The 25,362-nt window shown below is 38.6% G+C and overlaps 1 protein-coding gene and 1 long non-coding RNA gene across 2 annotated transcripts in view; one reads left to right on the forward strand and one right to left on the reverse strand.

The window, feature by feature from the left end:
* Positions 1–15,559: 15,559 nt before the first annotated feature.
* LOC118170524 (inositol 1,4,5-trisphosphate receptor-interacting protein-like 1) lies at positions 15,560–16,597 on the forward strand. Its single transcript, XM_035332875.1, has one exon. The coding sequence runs from the start codon at positions 15,560–15,562 to the stop codon at positions 16,595–16,597; it is 1,038 nt and encodes a 345-aa protein (XP_035188766.1).
* An 8,077-nt stretch (positions 16,598–24,674) lies between these two features.
* LOC118160756 overlaps positions 24,675–25,362 on the reverse strand; it is a 75,625-nt gene continuing 74,937 nt past the window's right edge. The window contains exon 4 of the long non-coding RNA XR_004747660.1: positions 24,675–24,991. This is a non-coding gene — a long non-coding RNA (uncharacterized LOC118160756). The remainder of the gene's footprint in view (positions 24,992–25,362) is intronic.

The raw sequence follows: 25,362 nt of genomic DNA on the forward strand, positions 1-25,362 counted from the left end.
CAGTTCTTTGGCCATTGTTAGACCTTCTTCAAGTGGACTACCTAAAACTAATCACATGCTGTTCAGTCATATACAGCCATCTCCACTCCACCTCTTTTCTACATCCAGCAAGGTCCCCAGAGAGGAAAAGAGATGACAAGACCATACAATAGCTAAAAATCAGTCAAAAGGTATCAAGTGGAGAATTTCCTCCAAGTTTATCAGCAAGATACCACACAGACGGAAAAAAACTGTAAAACAAAATAACAAGTTCAAAGAGTACAGAAAGAAAGTCCTCAGGGAAGATGAGACAGTCTAGAGGGAAGTGCCAACCATGTAAAGGTCACTCAGATTGCCCATGTAGAATAAGGATTTGGGAAGAAATGTAATGAAAGGGAGGATTTGGGATATGGGATACTAATGGAGTTTAATTTCTACCCCAATTAAAAAAAAAAAAAAAAAAAAAAAAAAGGTCCAAATTTTTCCATATGTTTGAAACTGTCATGAGAGTCTTGTGGGGCTCTGAACTCTCTCTGATGTCCTGCTGCAGGCCAGGGGTCTCCTGGCAAACGGTGGCCACAAGAAGATTTTTTTTCACCTCCCACAGTGTCTGCACACACTTTTACTGCTCAGGTACCCTACTGCTAGTCACTGACCACACATTAAATACCTGTCAAGAAGGCCCACACCATATGAAGAATGGAATGGCTCACTGTTTATCAGAACTGCCTTTACTGATAGATGAAACTTCTTAGCAGAAGAATGAGTTCAACCTATATTTTTAAGCAACAACAGAAGGAAATGATCAAGTCGTTAAAACAGAAAAAAATATTTAATAACTTATTCAACCATGAGAATCTATCTTTTTTAAGCTATGAAGTAAAAATCCTAAATACTTGTACTTTTCACATATATGACAACTAGAGGCTCAGTTTCTCTGATTTTCTCACACACATACACACACACACACACCTTTATGGCTTTTTCAGAGATCTAGTCCTATATCGACCACTAAAATTTCTTTCTTCAGAATTCTGACTGCATAGGCAAGCATGAGAAGTGAGAATCGGTATAAAACTGTTTTAATGTTTGCACAGGATAAGTTATTATACAAGCTTAGGCTATCAAAATTTACCTTAATCCTCACTTCCATTTGTGTACCTGAAAGTTTGTGCACATACTATTGGTGTGCAAAAGCAAAGCATCCTTCTAGAAATGATCATGAAAATGCTAAAGAAATCACATGCATGCTTATATCGTGCATCTGAAATTGCCTGTACATCCAGTGAAATATCTTGCAGATGTGAAGCACAGTAACAGGCATTGGTGCAACACAAAGTGAATGGGGAAAGAGAAGGAAGGAGAGAAACTGCAGCACTGCAAAGTATCCTGCAGAAGAAACAATCCTGTGCATGGGTTGGTGCTGAAGACCTCTTATTTCCCCACATAATACTCAAAGCACAGATTTGTATACAAAAGACATTTTTAAATACAAGATGAGTAAACAACTGTTATGACTGACAATTATTTTTCTCTGTACAATTACTTTAGTGGATCCCGTGACAAACAGAGAAGAAAGCAGGAAGGAAAGATGAAGAATACAAGATACACCTACTCCTGGAAGTGTCTTTCCATAGCAATTTCTGCAAGAGTAGGAAAGGCTATTTTTATATTTGTCATATTTCAATCTCTTGTTTTCTGTTTGCAGTATGATTACTTGATGCCTTGATGCACTTCCATTTATCATTTAATTTGGCAGGTGCTAGCAACAAACGAATTTTCCTACTAATTTGAATAATATTTACCATATTACTACAGTAGGTAATAGTTTCTCTTGTAATCTGATTTAATTCTTTCCAATTTGCAAATTTAAAAAGAAAAGCAGACAGGGTAGATCATAGTTGGCATGTCACTTCCCAAATATAATTTACATTTTTCTCTTTACATACATCTTTAATAGTCAATTTCCTTTTTCCTATACATATTTTAGTGTGAAAATGTTTGCCATCAATATTAAAGTATGAATTATCAGCATAGTCATGTACACAGCTTACAGAATTACCTCAAATCCCATCCATTACACTCAAATTTAATAACCAATATCCATTTTGCTTCCATATTTTAATATTAAGTTGCTTGCTTAGCTGTGCACAGGAGATCCTTTTCAGTACTTTTTTTTTTTTGTATGTATCCCCCAAAACAGATCTGAAAAAAAAAGTTTTAAATTTTGAGATGTTTAAGTATTTATAAAAAAAAATCTTGAAAGCACTGTCTACAACACAAATGTAATATATTTTAAATTACTTGTTTTCCAAAGTTAAATATCTTGTAAGATATTTTAGAAACAACCCTTAGCTCTGAATTGTAATGATCCACACTTGTAGGTGGCACCCAAATACTTTAAACTCACCATATATATATTTGCAACTCATCCTGCAACTGTACCAGAAAATACACAGAAAAGTAGATGTGTTGATCAGAATTGCAGTTATTTATTGTGATTCTATATTCTCATGACTGAAAGTGTGGCCATATAGAATGAAGACAGGAGAAAATTCCAAATTTGTACTGTTGACAGAGTTTTTCATGGAACATCAGAATCATTACTAAAATTATAATAATAATAGTGTGTGATAAAAAAAAATCAGGTGCCACATCATTTGTAGGCTTTTTTTGAGTCCGTATTTGGCAGCTATGCCAATTTAATTCAGTGGTAGGATACGTTCTCTCTCATCCTTCTTATAACAAAAAGAGCTCACATAATCATGACCTATGTTGTTGTGATGATAAGCTTAACACATTAGGCAACACCTTCTACTTCTATGTTAAATATTGCAGTCCTCAGTAACTGTGTTTTACATCTGTAGAGTGCCACAGATCAGCTGAAGTGAAAAAAAATAAATAAAAATCTATATTTTGTGACTCAGGCTAAGTCACCAGTAATGAGAAAAATGAAATCATACTTTTAACAAAGAAGCAAAGAGAGAACAGTCTCTGTCAGTGCAGGAAAATGTAATGAGTGAACCAGCAAGCTAGAAATAGTTTTCAATTTGTTAAAAATATTTAAGTTGATAAAATAATTTTGCCCTCAACAGAGGGTTAAAACTTTTTTAAAGATTTCATAGCTGCTGGAACAATGGAGTCATATGACTCTACTGCTTCCTATCGATTCACAACAGGAAAACACGATGGTAGTAGCAGTCCTGGTAAAGTTCCTCAATCAGAAGAGTGAAGGCACCAGATGGCACCTTTCTGAAAGCCATTCCCTTCAGCCTCCCCTGAGCTCCCCGTGGGTCCCCGGCTTGTGGCTACCAGCCAAATGCCAGCAGTAACACAGCAGCATATACCTGTCATGCTGGCTACACACTGGGCTGAATTATGGTGTTTTACAACAACAGCCTAACCTTTAAGGCATCAAAATGCTTCCTCTACCGCTTCTCCCCCTTCCACCTGCTAGGCCTCAGCTTTCCAATGAAAGCTGACACTCTTTTTGCCAGGTCGTCCCTGATTATTTTTTGACAACACTGATATGGCCTGCTACAAGCTGGTCCTTCTGAAGCAGCTGTTAGAACCTCCTCTGAAAGAAAGGGGATGCAAATTCAGGCCCCCTCCTTTCGCAGATGACAGACTTACCCTGTCCTTTTATCATAGGTAAAACCTCTACCACCTGTCCACTGTGTCCACGCCAAACCAAGGCAGCTCTTCTTCCCAGTGCTCATGGAGACATCTCTCTTAATACATGACCCTTCACTTGCAGACAGCTGCCTGAGCCAACTTGCAGAGAAGTACTAGGAAAAAAAAAAAAAAAAAAAAAAAGTATTCAAATATTACACCTTAAATTATTGAACCTTAAAAAATTCTCCCTACTTGAAATGTACAGGCTGGAACTTGTCCTCAAGACTGATACCTCATCCTTTCAAAAATAATTCAGTAAAATGGTAATGGTACTGGTTGCCTTTCTGCACACAGCAAGTGATAGTGAGGCTGCTTCTTCTATCCTTTTGTATTCAGCAGCTCAATGGCTAAAGTCAGAAAGTTTTATTCATTTCATAATCAGGTAATGCAAAACAGGGCCACTAGTGTTGCACCTCATCTCTCAGGTGAAGGTTTCTAAGTTTTCTTTGACCCAGGGTCATGCCCATTCTATCTTCCTGTACGATGTGGTAGATTTTGTTTTACATATAATGCCGTCTCCAAGTAGAGGAACAGGGAATACCTCAAAACACAATACTAGTGTACATAACTAGTTTTTCTTACACCAGGTGAGAGATGGATTTGAATTTCTGGCCAGAGGAAGAACATCTGAGCCTTCCTTACCTGGGAAGGAATCCTAAACACCAGATTGCAGAATGAAAACCAACTTCCAGTGCTGTTTCTTCATTCATGCTTTCACAAGACTGAATGTAGTACTTTCAGAAGAATGAATGTAGCATGTAGTACTCCAACTACTACACACAAAACCCCAAACATATTACACCCATTGCAGGGGAACAATTATATGTAAGACAGATGCAATGCTGGTCAGCCCTTGTCAATGCATATGTTCTCCGGGCTTACAAAATGTCCCCAATTTCTGTAGTCAAGGACACATCACCTACACCTACATATAACTTTGATGCTAACAAGGTTATGAGTTTATTAGGGCTTCACAACATGGCATTCATACCAGAATTTTGGGTGAGAGAGAACTTCTTTTAATAAAACAGTTCATGCTATCTAATGTACCTGTTTAGTTGGCTGTACTAAAAAAAAAAAAAAAAAAAAAAAAAGGAAAAAAAGAAAGGCCCAAAGGCAGACTGAAGGATAAGTTGGACACATTGGAAGCAAAGGAGAAGGAAAAGAAAATGGAGTACTTGGAAGAAAAAGGATGGGATAAGCTTAACAGTGATTTTAGTCTATGCAGCCTTGAAAAATCTGTCTGCATTTTCATCTGCTTTGGCATTATTAGAACATGGCAAGATAAGGCAGGACAGAGCTGCTTAAGGCCATTGAGTCCAACTGCCACAATCCACAATTACCCGTAACAGATGCCAAGTCCAATAAACTCAGCAGTTATTACCACTGCCATCTGCAAGATAACATTTTTTCCTATCTCCACAAGGTAAAACGTTTTTCCCCCTTATTTTTTCAGGAACCTTAACAATGAAAGAAGACCAAAATCCTCAAAAAGCCATGCATAGGAGCAAAATATGCTGCTGAGAAAGAGCAGGGTGAAACAAGAATGACAGATTTATTGTGTTAAAGGTGACATAACAAAGAACTATTTTTACACTGCTAATTGATTTCTACTTGTTTTCTAGCTTATACATTTGACAAACTTTCATTGTTGAATTTTAAGCTGTCTCCAGGTCAGGTACTTGCTTTAGGCAATTGTAGTTCAACCTTTTACCCATTGCAAGAGACAACAGCCATCTGAGTAAGTGGTTTTTATAGTTCGTACAACACATATGTAGTACATAGCACCATTTCCTCAAGGAAACTAAGGAGGCAGAATCCAGGGATTAGGGAACCAATGCTTACAAGTTCAGATTTGAGTAGTTGTGTTATATACAAATGCAACTGTTAAGCATCAGCCTTAATAAAAAAATTTGAAGTGAAAATTCCAAGGCTCGAAAAAGAGACAGAATCTTAAAAATGAGACTTACAATCCCAACTGTATTGGAATGCTTTTGAAAGGCCTAATTGTCCATGAATTAATCTGAATACTGATATACGACTTAAAGACCCAAAATAAGACACTAAAGAAAACACATTAGGACATACATTAGAAAGTGGCAAGAAGAGACAGAAGAGAAAACGCACAAGACCTGCAGCAGAATTGGAGAGACACAGAAGTTAAAATAATAATAATAATATTGGGGAAGATGTATATTCTTTATCCTTCATGCCTTTTCAGTGTTTGTATTTATGACTGGAAATGACTTACTAGGTTGGAAAAGTTCCCAGATTGGTGGTGGCTCTCATAATACCACATGGTTTATGGCCCACTGGGCAAAATCAGGGGCAATGGCCTCCTTGATTTCCCTGTATTTAGAGACTGCTTCCTGGTGATGTGAACGTTCAGTCTTCAGGCAGGAAGAATTCCACATGCTTCATAAATCTTGAATTAGCTGCTGTACTGGAGGGGCTTTTTTATTACTGTTAGAATGCTCTCAACAAAGCTGTCAGCAATAGTGCAGGCCACCAAGATATTTCTTGTTATAAAACATGCAGGAGAGGTCTAGAGGCATGGCTGTCCGGTAATAATTCTGAGCCTGTGACTGTAAATTGCTCGTTTCATTACAGAGAGTTGAGAATTGTACTGATTAGATGAGACTTCACAACCCTCCCTTAGAACTTAGAAAAATGGGCCATAGGAGTATCACTAATAACTACCCAGTTACTTCAGATTGGGGTGCATTTGCATGTGTTTGTAAATGTAAATGTATGAAAACATATACTTGTATATATGTTGTTTAATCTTAAACCATTAGACTTCCACAATAATCATGTTAATGCACACCTTGCTCTGCCGACAGCATTCAGTTGTCAGACTCATGACTAACAACCTAGCACATATAAATTAATTCAACACAATTCATGCCCTGCCATGTCTTATTTATTATCACAGTACACTAAGACAGTATGCTGAAATACGTGAGAATAGTAATTTGTTCTAAGAAATATACAAACGCTCTTTTCATATTTAATTTGCTTGCAAGTGTTTTCAACTGTAAAGATATATACACTCATGCACACACAGACCCTCTTAATAAAAAACTGAGGCAACTGACAAACCGAGGGCAAAAGGCTCTGCAGCATTAAACATAGGAAAGAAACCCAGAACCCAAGAAGCAACAGAAAACAAAACACTGAGTCCATAAAGAAAGCAACAAAGAAGAAAAGCCAAAGATAATGCTGTGTTTATGCAGAAACAGAAAATCTCATTCAACTGGGAAAAATTCCAAAACAGACAGCTGACCTTGTGTGATATATTCAAGCAAAACCGCAGAAAATCTGATTCCCTGTTGTTTCTGAGGGATGATTTACCAGTAACACCTTCAAAAGCTCAACACTGTGTTATTAAAGATAAAGGCTTTGTGTTTCATCTGCTTTGTGCAATGGTTCTGCTGTAAAATAGCCTACTAACCAAAGGTAATGTCACAGGGTGCACAAACAGGAAAGTGAAAAAGAGGCAGTACTACATCACTAGTCTAACTGGTTGTGAACAGGCACTGATGAAGCATGGGGAAGCTCTGAGAATCCTAACAAGGCCATATTCAGCAGGAAAACAGAGATCAGGATTCAGAGAGTACCTACCAAATTAAGAAACACTAGCCCAAAGGAAATTGAGTGCAAAAAGTTGCAATGACCAGCAGAAAGCAGGGAATCAACAAGAAATAGCCAGAGTGTAGAATATGGAGTGATGAAAGGTAAGAACACACTGTAATACTTTCACAAATAAAAAAAGAATGAACCTATTAGTTTTATCTGGGAGATACCTGCAATCCGAAAGCAGATATGAAAAGATAAAATGAGCAGTCTGAGAAGCAGCTGTACAGCAGGGAAAGAAAAACAAATATATAAATAAGGAAGAGCAGCAGATTGTGATTTTGAACCTGCAACAAAATTCTGGAGGTGAGGGGCTGCAGAACACTACCTCTGTACATTTTTCAAACATTCATGACATGCAAATTTCCAGAAGTTTCCACATAAAACTTATCCCTATAAAACATTTACAGCAATGCATGGAGCTAAATAATTTATAAATCTTCAGTCACAAAATGCTAAAAGTAGGCCAATGCAGAAACAAGTTTGCTTTGCTTTGGCAGTCTTTCCCTTGACTTTAATCTTTTTTCCAGCAGCACAACTCCCTCACCCACACGAGGTGCAATATCAAGAACCTCCATCCCTCTACTTTCTGCTGAAATTTCCTTTGCTCACATTTTGACTACAGAAAACAGTTAAAACCTGAAGTTAAAACTCAAATGTAAACGAGATCATTCAGCAGTACATTCTCATCATCAAGCACTGAATGCTAATCAGCCTTGGAATTATCCTAGGGCTTCTTTAAAAAGAGAAATGAAGACTTGAAGCCTCTTCAAGAGCTTTCTGTGGATGCCATAAGCAGGAAGATGCAGTGAATAACAGTCAGGCACACAAGATGACAGCCTGTTCCCTCACATATGTGGGAGGGCAGGTAAAAAATAGTTCTTTACTAAAACCACTCTTCATTCTCCCATTTTCAAGCAGCTCTAAAAATGAAGGATTTGCATTCCTATAGCAGCCAGTCACATGGATCGGTGACTGACTCAACTGCACGGCCAACTGATGGAGTTCCTGGCCTAAAAGGCTTTCCATCTAGAAGAGCAAGGCAAACTGTGGCCTCTGAAAAGGTAGATGTTTTTTGCTTCACAGGTGACTGGCTGAGTGTGAACTACAACAGTTCAGATTAAAAGGGACCACTAGCATTACATGATCCGGTCTGCCAAGTAAAGTGTCATGAAAATCCAGTAAGTTATTCACACACCGCTTTACAAACAAGTGTCACTATCATTAATTAAAAGTAATAAACCTATTGGATTTACTTGGGAGATATTTGCAAATATGGAAGTAGATCTGAGAAGACACACCACAATACATCTAAAGGCAGATTGGTCTCAGTCACCTCAGTGCTCTGCAAGTTGTGTACAGCTAGTCATTAGCAGGAGTGCAGGGGAAGACATAGATCTATCTACCTGTCCTATACCCATAAAGTAAATTTAAGGGTAACTTGCCCCAAATCACAAAAAAATATTGTGTCCCCCCAGAAAAACTGAAACTCCTTATACCACTGCAGTATCTGTCTTTACAAACAGGAATTAGACATGCCACCAAAACATCTCCTTCACATGCTCCAAGGTTTCAGTATGGTATGCAGCAGCACAGAAGGCCCACCACAGGCCCTGACAGGATGTTGAAGGGAGGTTTCCTCACTAATCTCTAAAATCGGGCTTTCAACCACCAGAAAAAGGCTGCTGCAGAGTACATGGTACTGAACATTATGCAACTTTGCCAAGGTTTTTTAAAAAGGTAGAGAGGTACATTTAATGGAATTATCTACCCATGTAAGAAAATTGGTGCAATACTCTAGTACAGTAGATTTTATAATATGGGCAATGCCTTCATGATATAACTACATATATTTGAAAACAGGTCTTAAGATGGCTAGAGTATACATGTTAAAAGAAAAGAAAAGGAAAAAAAGTAGCTCACATATCTTTATTGTGCTGTCAGAACACAGGTCCTTTAAATCAAGCTCAGCACTCAAATGAGAAACTCAGTATTTCACTATTGTCCATGGCAATGGAAAATAAACACTTGGGACTTACTACAGGCCAACCATCCTTGATCATGCACTGTTCACAGGCAAGCCTATGTAACCAGCTGCATTCTGTTTCCTGAATTACAGCTAATTCCATGTTTAGAAGTAGTATTTCTCATTATGTGAACACAGGCTCCTCATTAACATTTCTGATGCTACTTATTTATTTATTTTTAAGGCCTGGATATGTTAAAATACTATATATACTTGCACAGTACTAAAGATTAGAATTAAGAAAAATTGTCATTGATTCAGTATGAAGATTAAGAAGAACTGCAGAAGTGGAATGCTAGCACTGGAAAATAATGTGTTACCTGTATTATCTTAAATGAACAGTAAAGGCTTCACACAAAAATTTGTGATGCTTATTCCTGTGCTCAACCACAGATATAATTACTAAAGTAGCAAGGTTGTAAAGCTCTAAAGGGAGTCATTTAAGCCACTGTTCTCCAATGTGAGGCAAAGTGGAACCACAAACATGATGAAAAACATGCAAGCAATGTAATTTAATTTATACAGTATCTGGAGACCCAGAATTTTCTTAGAACAAAAAAGAAGCTGCATAGTTACATCATTTTATTTGACAAACAGTGCTTTTCTTTTTGGGTGGGGAATAATGACACATTTCTATTCTATATACAGCAATTTTGCCAGCCTGAGAAATCAGAAAGCAGGAATTGTTTTTTATTCTCTTTTCCATTTTTCATAAGAAGAACTAAAATAAAAGACCCCTAACAAATGGAACTTCCTTCCTGTGGAAATCACTACTCCAAATTGAATCATTAAAAAGACTTTAACAGGAACCTTTATCAGTCTCACTCTGGCAGAAATGTGCTTACCATTGGTTTTAGTTATGCAGATAAATGAAGGGCACAGGCTCTGGAATCAAAAAGCTAGTGACAAAATGGCCTTGCTTATAACAATGTAAAAGATGGTTAAGAAATGATTAGAATAACTATTGCTGGATCTAAATAATTTTGATGGATCACTGCATTCATGGTATGGAAAATACACAAGAATGATATACTGCACGATACAACTAACACATCCTTGTTATCTTGAAGGCACCACAAAACATTTCTAACACATCTGTGACATAGAGGTTCTGTATATACACATTTCATTTTCAGGTACAATACTCATACCAAACTTCTGCATTTAATACTCCAACTTCTTCATCAGACAATGCAAATTCATTCAAATGAAAAAGAGTGAATATATTTCAGCAAATAATAATAATAATAATAATAAATGATTTATATGCATTTACTCAACAAATTGCAACAGATACTGTGTTTAAAACGACTACCAGTAGCTCAAAGGTCAACAGTATTCTTCTAGCAAAGAAGTGGCAGAAGCTCCTTCAGAGCTATTCGCTCTAAACAGAGCTTGCTAAATGCCATCGCTACCTTATCTCAAGCAAAGAGCATATTCTTCCATTAACACTTGATTTTCATGGAAAACTACTACTAACTGGCACATACAGAAGATCCTACTGCCTAGGACTGATGCTTTTGACATCCTTAACTGGAAACACACCATTTCTGCTGCCAGGGAAGCCTCCTCACCTGCCAAGGAGGAATTTGCATAGGGAAATAATTTTTGTTTGTTTGTTTAAAATTTTTTTTTGAGCTCCTTGTTCTTAGACACATGAATTTAGATTAGGAACAAGTCTCTCCAATGCTAATAATGAGCTGACCCAAGATAAGAAAACATTACACTGAAAAAAAATAATCTCTTCCTAGAATTTGAGGTTTAAAACTAATATCATTATTCATCTGTGTAATGGAGACAGCACCCAACACAGTTTAATCATTAACTCCTAGCCTCCTTATCTTCCATTACAATTACTTATTAACCTCATGTGAAATGGTGGTAGCATAGTTATATTTGAATAGCAGACTTACTAGAAATATTAAGAAATAATGTGTGCTTGCACAATTTTTGCCCATATTCATTTTCTTATTGTGTCAGAAGTAGCACAGTGTTTTTACTTCTCTATAAACCTCATGGAAAAGCTAGTTTCTGTCTCTGTGAAGACACACTGGCATTTCTTTTAATGTTTTGGTACTCCACTGTAAAATAACAGGGCAGATTTATTCCAAAACTAGTGAATATTTTAGAATTTCCTTTTCTGATCTGACATCAGCCTTCTTCTCCTTTTCCCTCTGTTGAAGAAAACGTGAATGAAAACATAAGACAATTTGTCATCTCAATGTGTGCATGTGCGCACACACTGTGAATAAAAGGACATCAAATTCCATGCACACATGCACATTTGTGATCTGGTCTGCTGTTCTCCTGCCATCAAATGCAAGATAAAAAGCCTTCATGACATCTTGCTGCTCAGATATTGATGATCTGGCAACACATCTATTCCCCTTCCTGGGGTAATAACCAAGCCATAGCCCATACCCCTGATTATACCCATCACTCCATACTCCATAACTGACTCCCCCAAAAATGATTTGGAGAAAGGGATGAGAGCAATAAAATTCTGGCTTCAAAACTCAGAATATTTTGTTCTCCAAGAAATTACATATTTTCAATCTGAAAAAATATAATAAAGGAAGCTACAATATCAGTTTCAAAGATCTTTTTAAATGATCTTGTAGCAATGTAGCTAACCAAATAATAATAATAAAAAAAAGATCAGGCTGTTCTTCTATGCTTAAATACAAATCAAAAGCAAAACCAGTCCATTCATATTTAGAGAATGTATGCAAAATATTTACCGTATCTCTGTGTTTATGTACAATGTTCCAATGGTTTTAAAAACAATGAAGAAAAAAAAAAAAAAAAAAAAGGTAATAAAGTTTCCTTTCAAATACAGGAACAAGTTTGCTTCAGATCTCCAACTTCAAATAAAAACATTCCATGGCAAACTCATCAAAATGGCTTTCATATTTTTGTTTGAGCTGCTTCATAGGAATGCCTGCAAGAGGTGCAGGAATATGCGGACTGTAACTAGCTCAGGTAGCCAGCTGCACTTCTGTGCAATAGTCTATAGACAAAGGGACCACGGCAGAAGGCAAGCAGAGCCTAAGAGGGAGCTTGCACACCAAACCTGTAGATGCCTTAGAGATACATGACAGATGTGCACTTCTGTGAAAGTACTGGAGCCTAGCCAGTGCACATGACAGAAATCTAAGCACAGTCTAATACGATCTGCTACCTCTATACCTGTTTGTCCATTCTAAAACATAAAACAAAGCAAAAATCTCCCATAAAACAAAAACAGAGTATCTGACATATAGAAAAGGTATAACTAACAGAAAGTAAGCAAAACTGTAAATGTCCCCCAGTCAAAGCCCTCTGACAAAGTTTCAAATGTAAGTCAAGAGTTTAGAAGTCAGTTGCTTGAAAATCCTTAATTATGGTATTTATCACCTTTGAGTTACAATGAATAAATTCTTCCAGGTGAGAAAATCAGATGGAGGCACTTCCCCAGTTCAAGATTTCTGCAGCTGTAATGTTGAATTCTGATTATATCAATGGAGAATCTCAACTGAGATACACAGTGTAGATAAATTTATTAACATACTATTGCCTTCTTACACAGAAAGACTATTGAGAACACAGGTACTTAAATTATTTTATTGTACTTCAAGAACATGAATGCATAAGAAAGTGATTTATTGGAAACCAAACTATGAACTTAATAGAGCAAAAGCAGACTGTACCACAAGAACTTCATGCTGTTTTGTGTTTATATTGCAGAAATATTTTCAGCAATTTTATATCAACTGTTTTCTATTCTAAAGTACACAGAGCAGCACTCTTCTAAAAGTAATGTACGGGTTTTAAATTTAAAGCCACAAGCATTCTCCAAGCACTACAATTGAAATAGCATGCCTAACACCTGGAAAGGAGTGTTTGCAAAGTGCTACCTTTCACATAGCTGTATTTAGGTACTAATACCTAAGTGCTGAATATATTTATCCCTCCAAAGCAGAAATTTGCTTATAAAAATCTAAGGGATGGTCTTAAACTAAGCAGCACAAATGGTCCAACTGCAGTGGAAGAGTATCAGTGCATTCTAGATCTGGGGGTCATAATATGGTTGTAAAGGGTTAGCTTGAACTAGCAGCAGAAAAAGGATAGCTACAAATTCATCTTCATTTTGCTTTGCAAACATACCAGTTGACTACAATGAGAGAATACTAAAGCAGATGCTGAATACTTTCAGCAAAAGCCTATCCTTCATGTCCAGCAGATTCTGAAGTGACTATAAGCTGACTGAAAAATATAAAACTATAAAAGGTGTAAAGAAATCGAAATTATTTTGAAGACATAAAAGACTTACAAAAAGAATTATTGAAATTAGAAAAAAAGCACAACTGTGTAAACCATGTATATACCAGTGCATCTGTGACCAGCTAATAAAAAAGTTAATGTATTTAATGTAATTTTTTTCCAGACAATGGTCAAGATATTAGGTATGGTTCATATATCAAAGGATCTCAGTTAAGACGGCCACATGCATAGGATGGGTAGGCCTACAAAGATTCAGAAAGGAAGGAAAACTGAGGTATAGAATATGCACACATCAGAGAATCATTAAGGTTGGAAAAGACCTCCAAGATCACCTGGTCCAACCATCACCCTACTGCCAGTGTCACCCACTAAACCATGTCCCTAAGCACAAGGTCCAAGCTCTCCTTAAACATCGCCAGGAATGGTGATGCCACCACTTCCCTGGGCAACCCGTTCCAATGCCTGACTACTCTTTCAGAGAAGAAATTTCTCCTAATTTCCAACCTAAACCTCCCCTGGTGCAACTTGAGGCCATTACCTGTAGTCAGTCTCAACTCAGTGCCATGTAAAGCTATGGAGAAAAGTATTCTAGGAGTTACTGAAAAACACCTGAAGGACAATGCAGTCATCAGTCATAGACAACACAGGTTCATGAGGGGAAAGTCCTGCTTAAAAAATTTCATTTCCTTTTAGGGCAAGATTTCCAATCTAGTTAAACTAGGAAAGCCAGCGGATATAATATTCTCATGTCCAAGAGCTGCAGGGACTTTCGCACAAGCTTAGAGATGCAAGGATGGGAACCTGAGAGGGAGCTGTAGATACAAGGCGATAAAGCCAGGGCTGGTACCGGGCACCTCTAATTGACTGCAATGTGCATCAGTTTTGACACAGGAGTTGCAGTTGCCCAAGGACTGACTTCAAGCGTGAACCAAGTAGAAATTAGAAACATGGGTTACATCAGAATGACATGTTTTGTCAGTCCCTGGAATGCATGGTCACAGTTCCTATTTGCATATGGACAAGCTTTGGAGGGCCAAAGCTTGGTGGCCACTGTCTCTGATACAGACACAAGGATATCTGTGGCTGGGCACCATCTGTGCCCAAAGAGAGTGACTGACCCTCACCAGTCCCATCTCACAACAAGAGCAACAGCAGGTGGCTCCCCTGGCATATCAGCCTCCGGAAGTCACCTGGTGAACCTGCCCTTTGCAAGCAAGGCCAGCTAGAGCAGGCTGCCCAAGACCATGTCCAGATGGCTTTTGACTGTCTCCACTGTGCGACTCCACAACCTCTCTGAGCATCCCGTGCCAATGTTTGGTCACCCTTACAGTAATACACGCACATCCTGATGTTGTGCAGACAGAACTGCCTGTGAGAAGAAATGAAAATGGAGATGTTTGTGTTTGGGGGTAGGAAGGGGGAGGAAGAACAAAACAGAGAAGATAGGAAAAAAGAACAGGTGAGAGGAGAGGAGAGGCGAGGTGAGGAGAGGCGAGACGTATTGCTGTGATGCAGCTGTTGTGGAAGGTACAAAATACTAGAGTGTCCAAAGGAGGCCAACAAAGACAGTGAAGGGTCTAAAGGGGAAAACTTATGAGGAGCAGCAGAGGTAACTTGGGTTGTTCAGCTTAGAGAAGACTGAAGAGTGACCTCGTCATCATCTACAGCTTCCTCAAGACTGAGTGGAAGGAGAGGCGCTGATTTCTTCTCTGGTGACCAGCAGTAGGACACCAGGGAACAACACGGAGTTGTGACAGGGGAGGTTCAGACTGGGTCTTCTCATGTCCAAGAGCTGCAGGGACCTTCCCACAAACTTGCAGGGAGGTGAGGTGAGGGGGATTGCTGTGATGCGGCTGTGATGCCTGTGACATCACAAAGGACGAGTCACAGCGGGGGAGCTGTCATCAGGGCCAGCAGCAGCAGCGCCACCACACTGTGGCCTCGGCTGTCGGTGAGTGCAGTTCGCACCTCCTGCAAGCCATGGCTCGCCTGATCTTCCTCGCCCTGGCTGTGCTGGGCATTGTCCAGAAGCCGTGGTTCATGGATGATCACGTGGATGATGACGGGAACGAGCAAATGCAGCAGCATGCAGAGCAGCTGATTGAAGGCATGGCTCAGCTGCTGCAAGAGATGGAGGAGAGGAGCCAGGAGCAGAGCGGGGTGGCCCTGGGAGCTCTGCTCTTCACTGCATTGCAGCAGTGGCAGCTCTGGGCTTTGGTTGAGCTCCTTGTCCTGATCTTTGGGCTCTGCCGCTGGCTGAGGAAACGGAGCTGTGAGACGGGCAGCAGCAGCGAACGAAGCAGCTCTACAAGGAAGGAGGAGGACAACGAGGGCACAGACGAAGACAGTGACTCTGATGACAGCTGGGATCTGGGCAGAGTTTGGGCCGATCACACCCAGTGGCCGGCGCCGTACATGGCTGACAAGTGCAAGGTGGTGGAGGAGCTGGTGGAGGAACTTCTTGGTGCCTGCCGAGGGCTCTCCCGGAACTGTCTCTTCAACCCACGGCTGCAGCCGGCCATCGGCGTGGGCTGCCTCTACGAAGGCTGGAGTGCCCGGGAGGACAACGTCCTTTACCGCCTGCTCGTGCCCCTGAGGCCTCCCCCTGGGCACGCCTTCCACCCGGAGCTGGGTGCAGAAGGGGAGACGGCAGCGAAGAACCCAGGCCTGCGTGTGGAGCTGGAGTGCACCTGTGCGAGGGAGCGGCTGGTGGGGGACATAATGTGCTTCCTCCACCACCCCGAGGACGAGCTGAGGAGAAGACAGGAGCCCAGCCTGCTGCGCACCCTCTGCACCGGCTCCTACCTGGATGTGGAGAAAACCACCCGCTGGTTCCAGGCCTTGGTGAAAGCAGCCTGGGAGCTTCTGCCGCAGTCACGCCACTGCCGCCTGACGGTGCTGCCCTCCCGCCGCTCCTGCAAGATCAAGCTGTCCAGCGCCTCCGAGAGCACCCTCTCCATCGAGTTCACACTTGGGGTGCAGATAGAAGACTCGGACTCCTTCCTGAGCCTGGAGTAGGCCGTCGAAGGCTGCACCAGCAGCACGGCGCCGCTGCACACCACCAGTTTCTCCAGCAGCGCAACAGAGACACCTGTTAGCAGAGGGCAGTGACCACCCAGACCCTCGGAGAGACTCCATTCCATCCAGGAGCTTCAGCCTATGCAGAGGCCAATAAATTGGTTGTGTTAACGTACACTCTGTTTGTGACTGTCCATGCAGCTCTTTGTGGGAGAATCCAGACATTCCCTCTGCTCAGGTAAAGGCCACCTAGCACAAGCTGCCGAAGACTGTGCCTAATATGTGGTGATGACATCATAGAATATGCTCACATCCTAGAATCATTAAGGTTGGAAAAGATCTCCAAGGTCACCTGGTCCAACCATAATGCTGCTACCAATACCACCAACTAAACCATGTCCCTAAGCACCACGTCCAATCTTTCCTTGAATACCCCCAGGCACTCTGACACCACCAACTCCCTGGGCAACCTGTTCCAATGCCCTACCATTCTTTCAGAGAAGAAATTTCTCCCAATTTTATAGTTTATACACCAGAAGTTTCATGGTGTATAGTACAATGGGGATTTTAAAAGCAACTTTTAAAAGCATAGAGTAGAAGACCTTTCCCCTAATATATGGAAACTGAAACACACATCCAGCAACACATCAGAAGAATCTGAAGTCATGCTTGAGACACAGGAAGAACGGGTCATTCTGTAAAGCCCGGATATTCTTACTTGTGACAATTTATAACAACCCCAGTTGAAGGGCCAATTGTGTAACATGTTTAAAAAAGTGCTTTTTATTTTTTATTTTTTTTTTCTTTATACTTGGTGTTTCCCTGAAAAAAGACTTTCCAGTGACTTTCTTAGAGGTATTAATTGCATACCTGCCACACTCATCATTATTTTAGGCATTTTGCTATATATTGTAGAGAAATGGTGTCATGTGCCCTTTACAATCTGTGTAACGTTAGCAACAGATGCTAAGTGGCACAAAACATGATAAAAAATAAATAAAACAAAACCAGAAAGTAATTACAAACATAACCTTAGAAAGTTGTCTTTTTGCTTTTACTGTTTTCAGTGGGACAGTTTATATACCAAAGAGCTCTTTAAGTAGAAAAAATGTATCTTTCTACAGAGACAAATATTTATAAACAACTTGAGTGGGCTCCAGGAATGAATATTCTATACTAGTCCAAAGAGGTCTCAGTGCTTCAAACTCTTAATCACTGCAGGTCCCTACCTAGCTCTAGCAGGATCTGGTTACCAGCTACTTACATAAGTTTTCATTTTCATGAGGTAATTTCCCTAAATAAACTCTGACGTATGGTTTATAATGATCAGGCTCGTTTTCAGTGGTAAAGCTCATTAAGCCTGGCTGCCTGAGGTCGTAACCATAACTCTATACCCAGGCATGAAACTCGGTAAACATCTTATATATAAAAGCACTTTTTCCAAGCGGAGAAAGACAGTACTGTGCTAGGGCAGCAATATCCACACAGGTATTAATCTCTTGACTTCTCTTGTGAGGTTTCATTCTACTGTTAAGTGACTGGCCCCTGTTGCCAATCTGTAATTTAACAGTTACAAACACAAGAATATAATTTTACTTTGGAGGAAAGAAACAAAAACAATATAAAAAACAAACACAACAACCAAAAACCTGCTACTAGAAAATGGGCAACTGAAACAAGAAAGGAGCCTACATATTTATGCAGAACAGACCAGAAGAGATTTTGAGAGAGCAATATTTGTGATGAAATAATAGTAACAACATCAAAACTATTGTTCTGTATTGAATTAAAGAGAAACATCACCACGTAGCAGCCCAAGCAGTGATAACAGGACATACAGCATACCCAGGCAGTAAATTAGCTTTCTCAAATTTATGGGTTCCAAAAAGGATCTATTAGGACACATTGGAAGAGGGCAGAATGTACTGCCTTGTGGTGGTGGGATAAAATTAGCAAGTGCAAATGTTCCTTACTAAGCATTAAATATAAATATATAGAGATTTACATTTAGTTGCTCATGCAACTAAATGCTTAGATTATTTTAGTTTTAAGAGATATACAGGATTTTTATTATTATTATTATTATTTAATGGAAGAATACAACACAAGGACAACTCTTCTTCATTTCTTGACAATTCTAACAGGAGGTTAATAGTTACAATGTGTAATTTAGAAGGGAAGAATACAGCAGACTTATAAACCATTCAAGTCTAGTTGCCTGACTGTTCAGACGAACACTGAAGTAAAATTAGTATTTATTAAAACAAATGAACTATAAATTTATTAACAAATGCTATACGTTAGGATAAATATCTGCGATTAATGGGAAAGAACAAAGGGTGTTTACTAATTTACAGCTGGCAAAGAAACTTGATAACCATAACATATGGCTACAACTTCATTACAACATTTGAACATCAGCTTTTCTTTGGGACAGAAAGACTCAAGCATTAACGTTTACTTTCTGCACCTTTCAGGGGAGTCACCACCGTATTTTCCACAGCTGAAAAACTTTAGCATGATGAAAGAAATGGGCAGTTAACTCATAAATATCTTGTCAGCTCCATTTTGTCAAGGCAAACTATGGGCTGGAATTTTTGTGTGTGTGCAGAGGAGTCGTGTTTTAAAACAAAACAAAACAACCTGTTCTGAAAGTATCAAATCACTTAAAAATGTAATCCTTTAAGGCTGATTTTAATATAAGTTTTTCATTAGATTTTTTTTTTTGGCTTAGTTTTATTTTTCAGAAAAAGAACACAATAATTCATATAAATAAACCTTGGGACTTCCCATCTTTGTCATACATCTATTTACTAAAATTATAAAGTAATATGCCCCCCCTTTCTTAGAGGAAGGTCAGTAAATATCAGACAGATGGTCATTCAAGATGAGCTGGGACACTGCATGCAACCAATTGTCATCTTTCAATCTAGGATCAAATGGTGGAGTTTATCTGCAGGTTAGAGGGGCCAGTTTTCCAGAAAGGCCTATCAGTCTTGGCTCTACTGCTTTCTGTATCAACACTTTACACTCTCTATGCACTTGCTGAAAGCATTCCTGAAACTGCCAGGCTTACTTGGAAATGCAATTTCTCTATGATAAACAGAGTCACTAGAATCTGTATGTACTATGAGCAAATACATTATTCAGGAGCAAATGGAGAGGGGGAGAAATCTAGGATTTGGGAACTGGTACTAATTGCTCACGTATTATTTTGTCTATTCTTAGTGATCTAATCTTGCTCAAGTGATGCTGCATAGAACAGCACCTTAACATCTAGACAAACCCAATATTTTTTTTTTTTTTATTTTTTTTTTTTCTGGATAAGCTTACCAGTGCTGTGAAAATAGAAATTACTAAAAGCAATCAACTGGTTTGTTCTTCCATACTCTTGCTTGGCTTGCTCTGAGTCATCGACCACTAGGAACAATGTGTCCGCCAGCACAGTTTCTGATTAGACTGAAAAACAAGCATCAATGGGATGGTACTCCTGAAGCACAATTAGAAAATAACTAATGTATCGTCAGTGAATGCTTTTTATGGGGACAATTTCTTCTGACAATCAGTCCTATCATACCTCATTCATTTGTGGAGCTGTTTTGTCAGGAACAATGTGCAAGGCAGGAACTGTATCATCATGGGATCCAGTTACAAAAACAATTCAACTTAACTGATGCAGAATTTAAGCCTATTATGTTCTTTTGCTTCTGTAACTATTTTAGTTACTTGTGCATGCTTTTTTTTTTGCCACAGACAGTAAAGATATAGCTGTCTACAAGAATCCTCTACCCTCAGAGCTGTGCTTCTGAAGAAGCCTTCAGTCAGATCTCAGAATAGATGCAGTATGAATTCACACAAACCAATGTGATGGGTTTTAATATACAACAGAAGAATAGAACTACATATAAAAATTAAAAGGAACTTTGCACTGCGAAATAATGGAAGCTTTCCCACAGCTAATTCTCTAACCACAGTCCACTGCACAGTCTGTATTCCTTGGCACATAAATGTGGCTTGTAAAACTTATTTTACGTCATACTTAATCAAAATCAGTACATGTTAAGGAAAAAAAAAAAAAGAGAGAGAGAGAGAGAGAGACTATTTCCAAAATACCTCAAATAAGGAGTTCCAAAATCTTTCATTTTCAAGTGATTCAAAAATTTCTGTAAGGAATGGTAGCTGACGTACTTGTTTGCATGCCTATTTTCACTCTAAGAAAACAAGGCACAAGTAATGGAGCTATTTTCTCCAGGATTTTAACCTGTTGGTTAAGCAAATCTCAAAGATATTGCAGTTCTACCAATTTAATGCCAATTGGGTAGAAGAGAGTGAGCTCCCAGAAAACACCTTTCTTAAACACAAGTTAGGTGCCAACACACTATCTCGTGCTCTGCCTGGCCTGGCAGCCAGCACACGTGCTCACTGGCTGATCTGCTCACGCATCACCCGCCACAGCCCATGGCTGATGCAGTGCACTGACCAACTCCTGTCCGGCCAGCAGCTGGGGGGATCTGAGAAAGAGGAGGGGAAATAGAAGAGGCAGGAAGAAATTCAGGAGAGCAAGGGGTGAGTCAGAGTTACTGCAATGAGGACCAAAGGGACTAATTTGTGGAAACTTGGCTTTTGGAGTAGATCAAGCTGCTTGCTGTCAAGGGACCATAAAAAGGTTTTACTACTCTTATACAGCATATCTTGTTCCACAGGTGTATATAGTTGCTATACTTCAAAAAAAGGGCAATTAAAAGTAATATACTATTTTCCTTCTGGAGCATCTGAAGGCAAAAAAGTATACATCTGGTAGAAAAGGAAAAGATGGCACTAAAATATTTGGTAAATATCTATGTTACAAGGACAGAGTTTCCTTGCTGATCAATTTATCAGTCTTATTTCTAAAAATGTGTCATGGAGGAAAAAGTTCATGTGAAACACATGACAACATGGTTACAGTGTAAGTAAACATGTAGTTTATGATGCTCCAGTAATTTCAAAGAAAGAAGAAAGAAATCTGCACTATGGATTTGTACATTATTATGTTTAACCTATATAGAGCAATTTTAAGTTAGGGATACTCCAAATCCCTGTAATATAAAAAGTTAAAACTGAGTCTATATGGATTTTAAATCTGCATCCTTCAAATTTCCTTTAATATATAATTTAGTGGCAAAAGCAATACAGAATACGGGTCTTTAAAATTGCATTCAACTTTTTAAAGCCAGAAATCATCTCATTTTCTATTTCAAATCTGCATTTTGACATACTATTCACTATTTGCAAAATATGACCAGCAACAGAAATGCTGTAAGCAGTTGCCTTTCTAACAGAGCTCTGTTCCAGATTGAGAGAAAATTCAATCTCATTCACAGACAGATGAAATATAGTTACTATAAGGAAATTACAGAATGTTCAGCAGATTCCTTCTTGAGTTTCCTAACCTTACCTTCAAACCTGTAACATTAATATTTTTCCTTTATATAATGTCCTCTAACATATACAAAAATGTCTGCACACAGAGCCAAATTTACCCTACCTTCAGCCAATCTGTAGGTTACAAATATTCAGCTCTGTTATTTCTGCTAATGAAGTACTGTTATGACACAGCAGAGTTACTGTCCAGGTCAGTCACTAGGGGAACAATGTGAGCCTTGTCTGAATTATGAATAATGTGAAGGCTCAAGTTTAATTTTCAATTTCTTAATTAAGTCACACTCTCTCCTATTGTCTTTAATCCACTTGGTCTTCAACCAGCCCTTCATCATCACATTGCAGAGACCTAACAGTTCAGATTGTTCAGACTATTTATTTGGTCATCACTGCTTAACCTGGCTAAGAACATAGAGATCAACAGATCAACAGTCCAGCAGCACACATGGGGCTAAAAACCTGTTTTCCATTTCCTCCCATTACTCCACAGAGAATAAAATAGGAGGAAAAAATGTCTGATACTATAAGCAATTGAAAACCGAATTATTATAACTTTAAGTCCTAAAACAACCTTAATGGTATGCATAATAACGTGTTTTATTATTCATATACCATATATCATATCATATATATCTGAACATACTTTGAAGGTTCAGACCTAAAAGCTCATACACGCTATAAAGTCTATAAAGCCATCAGATTACTGACAGCAGGAAAGACAGTGATAAATTTCTAAGTGTGTACTGTAACAAATGTAAGGCTACACATGAAATATTCATTTTATTCCTTCAAGCACGTTTCTTTAATTACATGATTATATACTTTATTCTTAGAGAATGCACTCAGTTTGCTACTCAAATGCTGCATAGCAGAAAAAATACAGACGATTATCATTTTAAGCAACAGTCTGAGTTATTACCTTTTACTTGCTGCAAGTAATCCTACAAATCTCCTCCAGACTCCAGAATGAAACTCATTCACTACACATACTCTGTGTAAGAGTTCAAGTATTCTCTCAATTCTATGGGCATTGTTTTGGAGTAAGTCCACATCTTTAGGTTTTGGAGTAACTCCACAACTTTAACTAATTGGAACCAAAATTAAGGCACCTCCCTAAATAATAATAATAATAATAATAAAACACACTTCAGCTGACTTAATTCACATAACAAAAATACTGTTCTAAAGTCACTGATGAGAGATTAATTTAGCGAATGGTACAATGTATAAGAGAAAAGTGCCATCAGATAATGATGGTCTGAATTTTATCTGGAGTCCCGTTGCAGTGATGGAAACTATTCACTTCTGGCAACACTTTTGCTCAAATTACAGAGTGGAGAAATGACCATGAAGCAGAAGGGTACCAAACGATGCTTTCTTCTGACCTAACTTTGATGTTCAGTCAATGGTTGCTCTACGTCTGTCTCCAGAGTAAGAAAAAGTAATCTGTAACAACTGCTGCTCCTGATTTTGTATATTTATAGCATAGCTACCTTTTTACGTTCTAGAATACAATCATGAGTCTAGCCATCAAAATGAGATGAACAACTTGTACTCATCTTCTGCAACATACAGAGTTATCATATAGATGATTATCACATAGATGATTTATTATGGCAACAATGACTAATAAAATGTCTTCTGTCCAAATTAAAGTCAAATTAATACCTCAGTGATAATACCTCACATCAAATTATGATAGGGCAAAAACTCTTTAAGTTCATAACAGATCATTATATTATTAACATGATAATTTCTTGTGTAGGGATGCAAAAATACATTAGTGTGTTCTGCTGGCCCCTAAACAGCATTTCACAATGAAATTAAACTATATATTAGCATGGTTTGAAAGATTCATTACTTTCACTGACACTGGCCCTAGAATGCTGACACTTAATCTAGCACATATGAACACGTTCCACAGTCAGGAAATGTTAATTCATAAAACTTGATTAAACATGCTCTGCAAGAAGCAATATTAAGAAAGGCATGTCTGGTTAGCACTTTTACCTCCATAAAATCATGAAAAACATTGGAAATTTTTTCCTCACTCTAGGCAACAGACAATTCTTCTCTACTTTTCTTTGACCAGTTTATTTCTCAAGTACCAGCTAACTTCCATCTTCTCTCTTGAGACATGATTCCATGGCACATCCCTGTGAGAGCAGATCCAGTTTTTATCTGCACAGGCACCTTTCCCTCTACAATTAATGGTAGCAACTTTTATCAGGTATCTGCTTTCTCTTTTGATTTGATTAAAACCTCTGTTTCTTGAGGATTTCTCTGCTATTTTCATATTCAGATAGCTTAAGTCTTACCTGCAGAAAATAAATGAGAACTTTTAGGTGTGTCGACCTAGTTCTTAATTAAAGAAATGCTTTATGATTCTTTTTAATTATAAAAAATAAAACTCAATATAGGAAATTAAAAAATAAGCATTAAAGGGGGAAAAATCTGTCCTTTAAAGGAAATTAAACAAGCTGACATCTATAACTATCATCAAATAACTGGAGTAAGAGGATAGAAGTTTTGACTTGTGGCTTTCAAAATTCTTAGGTACTCCCTGGTGACTGCTAAAAGTATTGAAGATTTTGAAGATTTTTGAATTTTTTGAATTTGAGATTTTTTTTTGAAGATTTTTTGAAGATCTTCTCTTGAAGATTTTTTCATAAAACTGCTCTAAATGTAACACTTAATTCAAAACACTTCACTGACCAGAAGTTAAAAAGCCTTTCATGTATTCCCATACATACTAAATTATTCTGTGACTGCAGAAGCAAAGCACCCTCCTCTACCAAAGATGGCTAAATAACCAATCTTTCCTCTCTGGACCTCAGCAGGCTGATCTCACCACTGCTGTGCCACAGGGAGGTGCTGAGCTTGCTGCAGGACTTAGGGCCAGAGGTCAGGCACTCTCCCACTGCACGGCAACAACAGACTATCTGCATATCAGCTGATATGGGTGGCTATGTTCTAAAAAAATGAATTCAAAGTCAACAAGCAGCTATCTCTCAGCAGTCAGCCTGAATCCAGGGTGGAAAAAGGGGGCACAAAGGGATGTGGATAACCAGCTCCCAGCTCGCCTCCCACAGGTGACTCAACCATCTCCGAAATACAAAAACTTCAACACCAAAACACTCATTTGAGGTCAGGATCATTTTTCTTCTTCATGATTAATCCTCTAGAATGACATGATTTAGTGCAACTGTTAGCTGGGCCCACCAAGGATGAAATCATTCAGCTGAAATTCTTTTTAAAAATATTGATGTAGTTCACAACAATTTTCAAAGAGCTCTAAAACTACATAGTCTCTACTACATTCTCCAACTGAAATGGAAAATGAT

Source organism: Oxyura jamaicensis, chromosome 1, assembly GCF_011077185.1.
Source record: "Oxyura jamaicensis isolate SHBP4307 breed ruddy duck chromosome 1, BPBGC_Ojam_1.0, whole genome shotgun sequence".
NCBI lineage: Eukaryota > Metazoa > Chordata > Aves > Anseriformes > Anatidae > Oxyura > Oxyura jamaicensis.

What these genes read in the sequence shown, in the direction of transcription:
- LOC118170524 (XM_035332875.1), top strand. Translation starts at nt 15,560, where the DNA reads ATGGCTCGCCTGATCTTCCTCGCCCTGGCTGTGCTGGGCATTGTCCAG.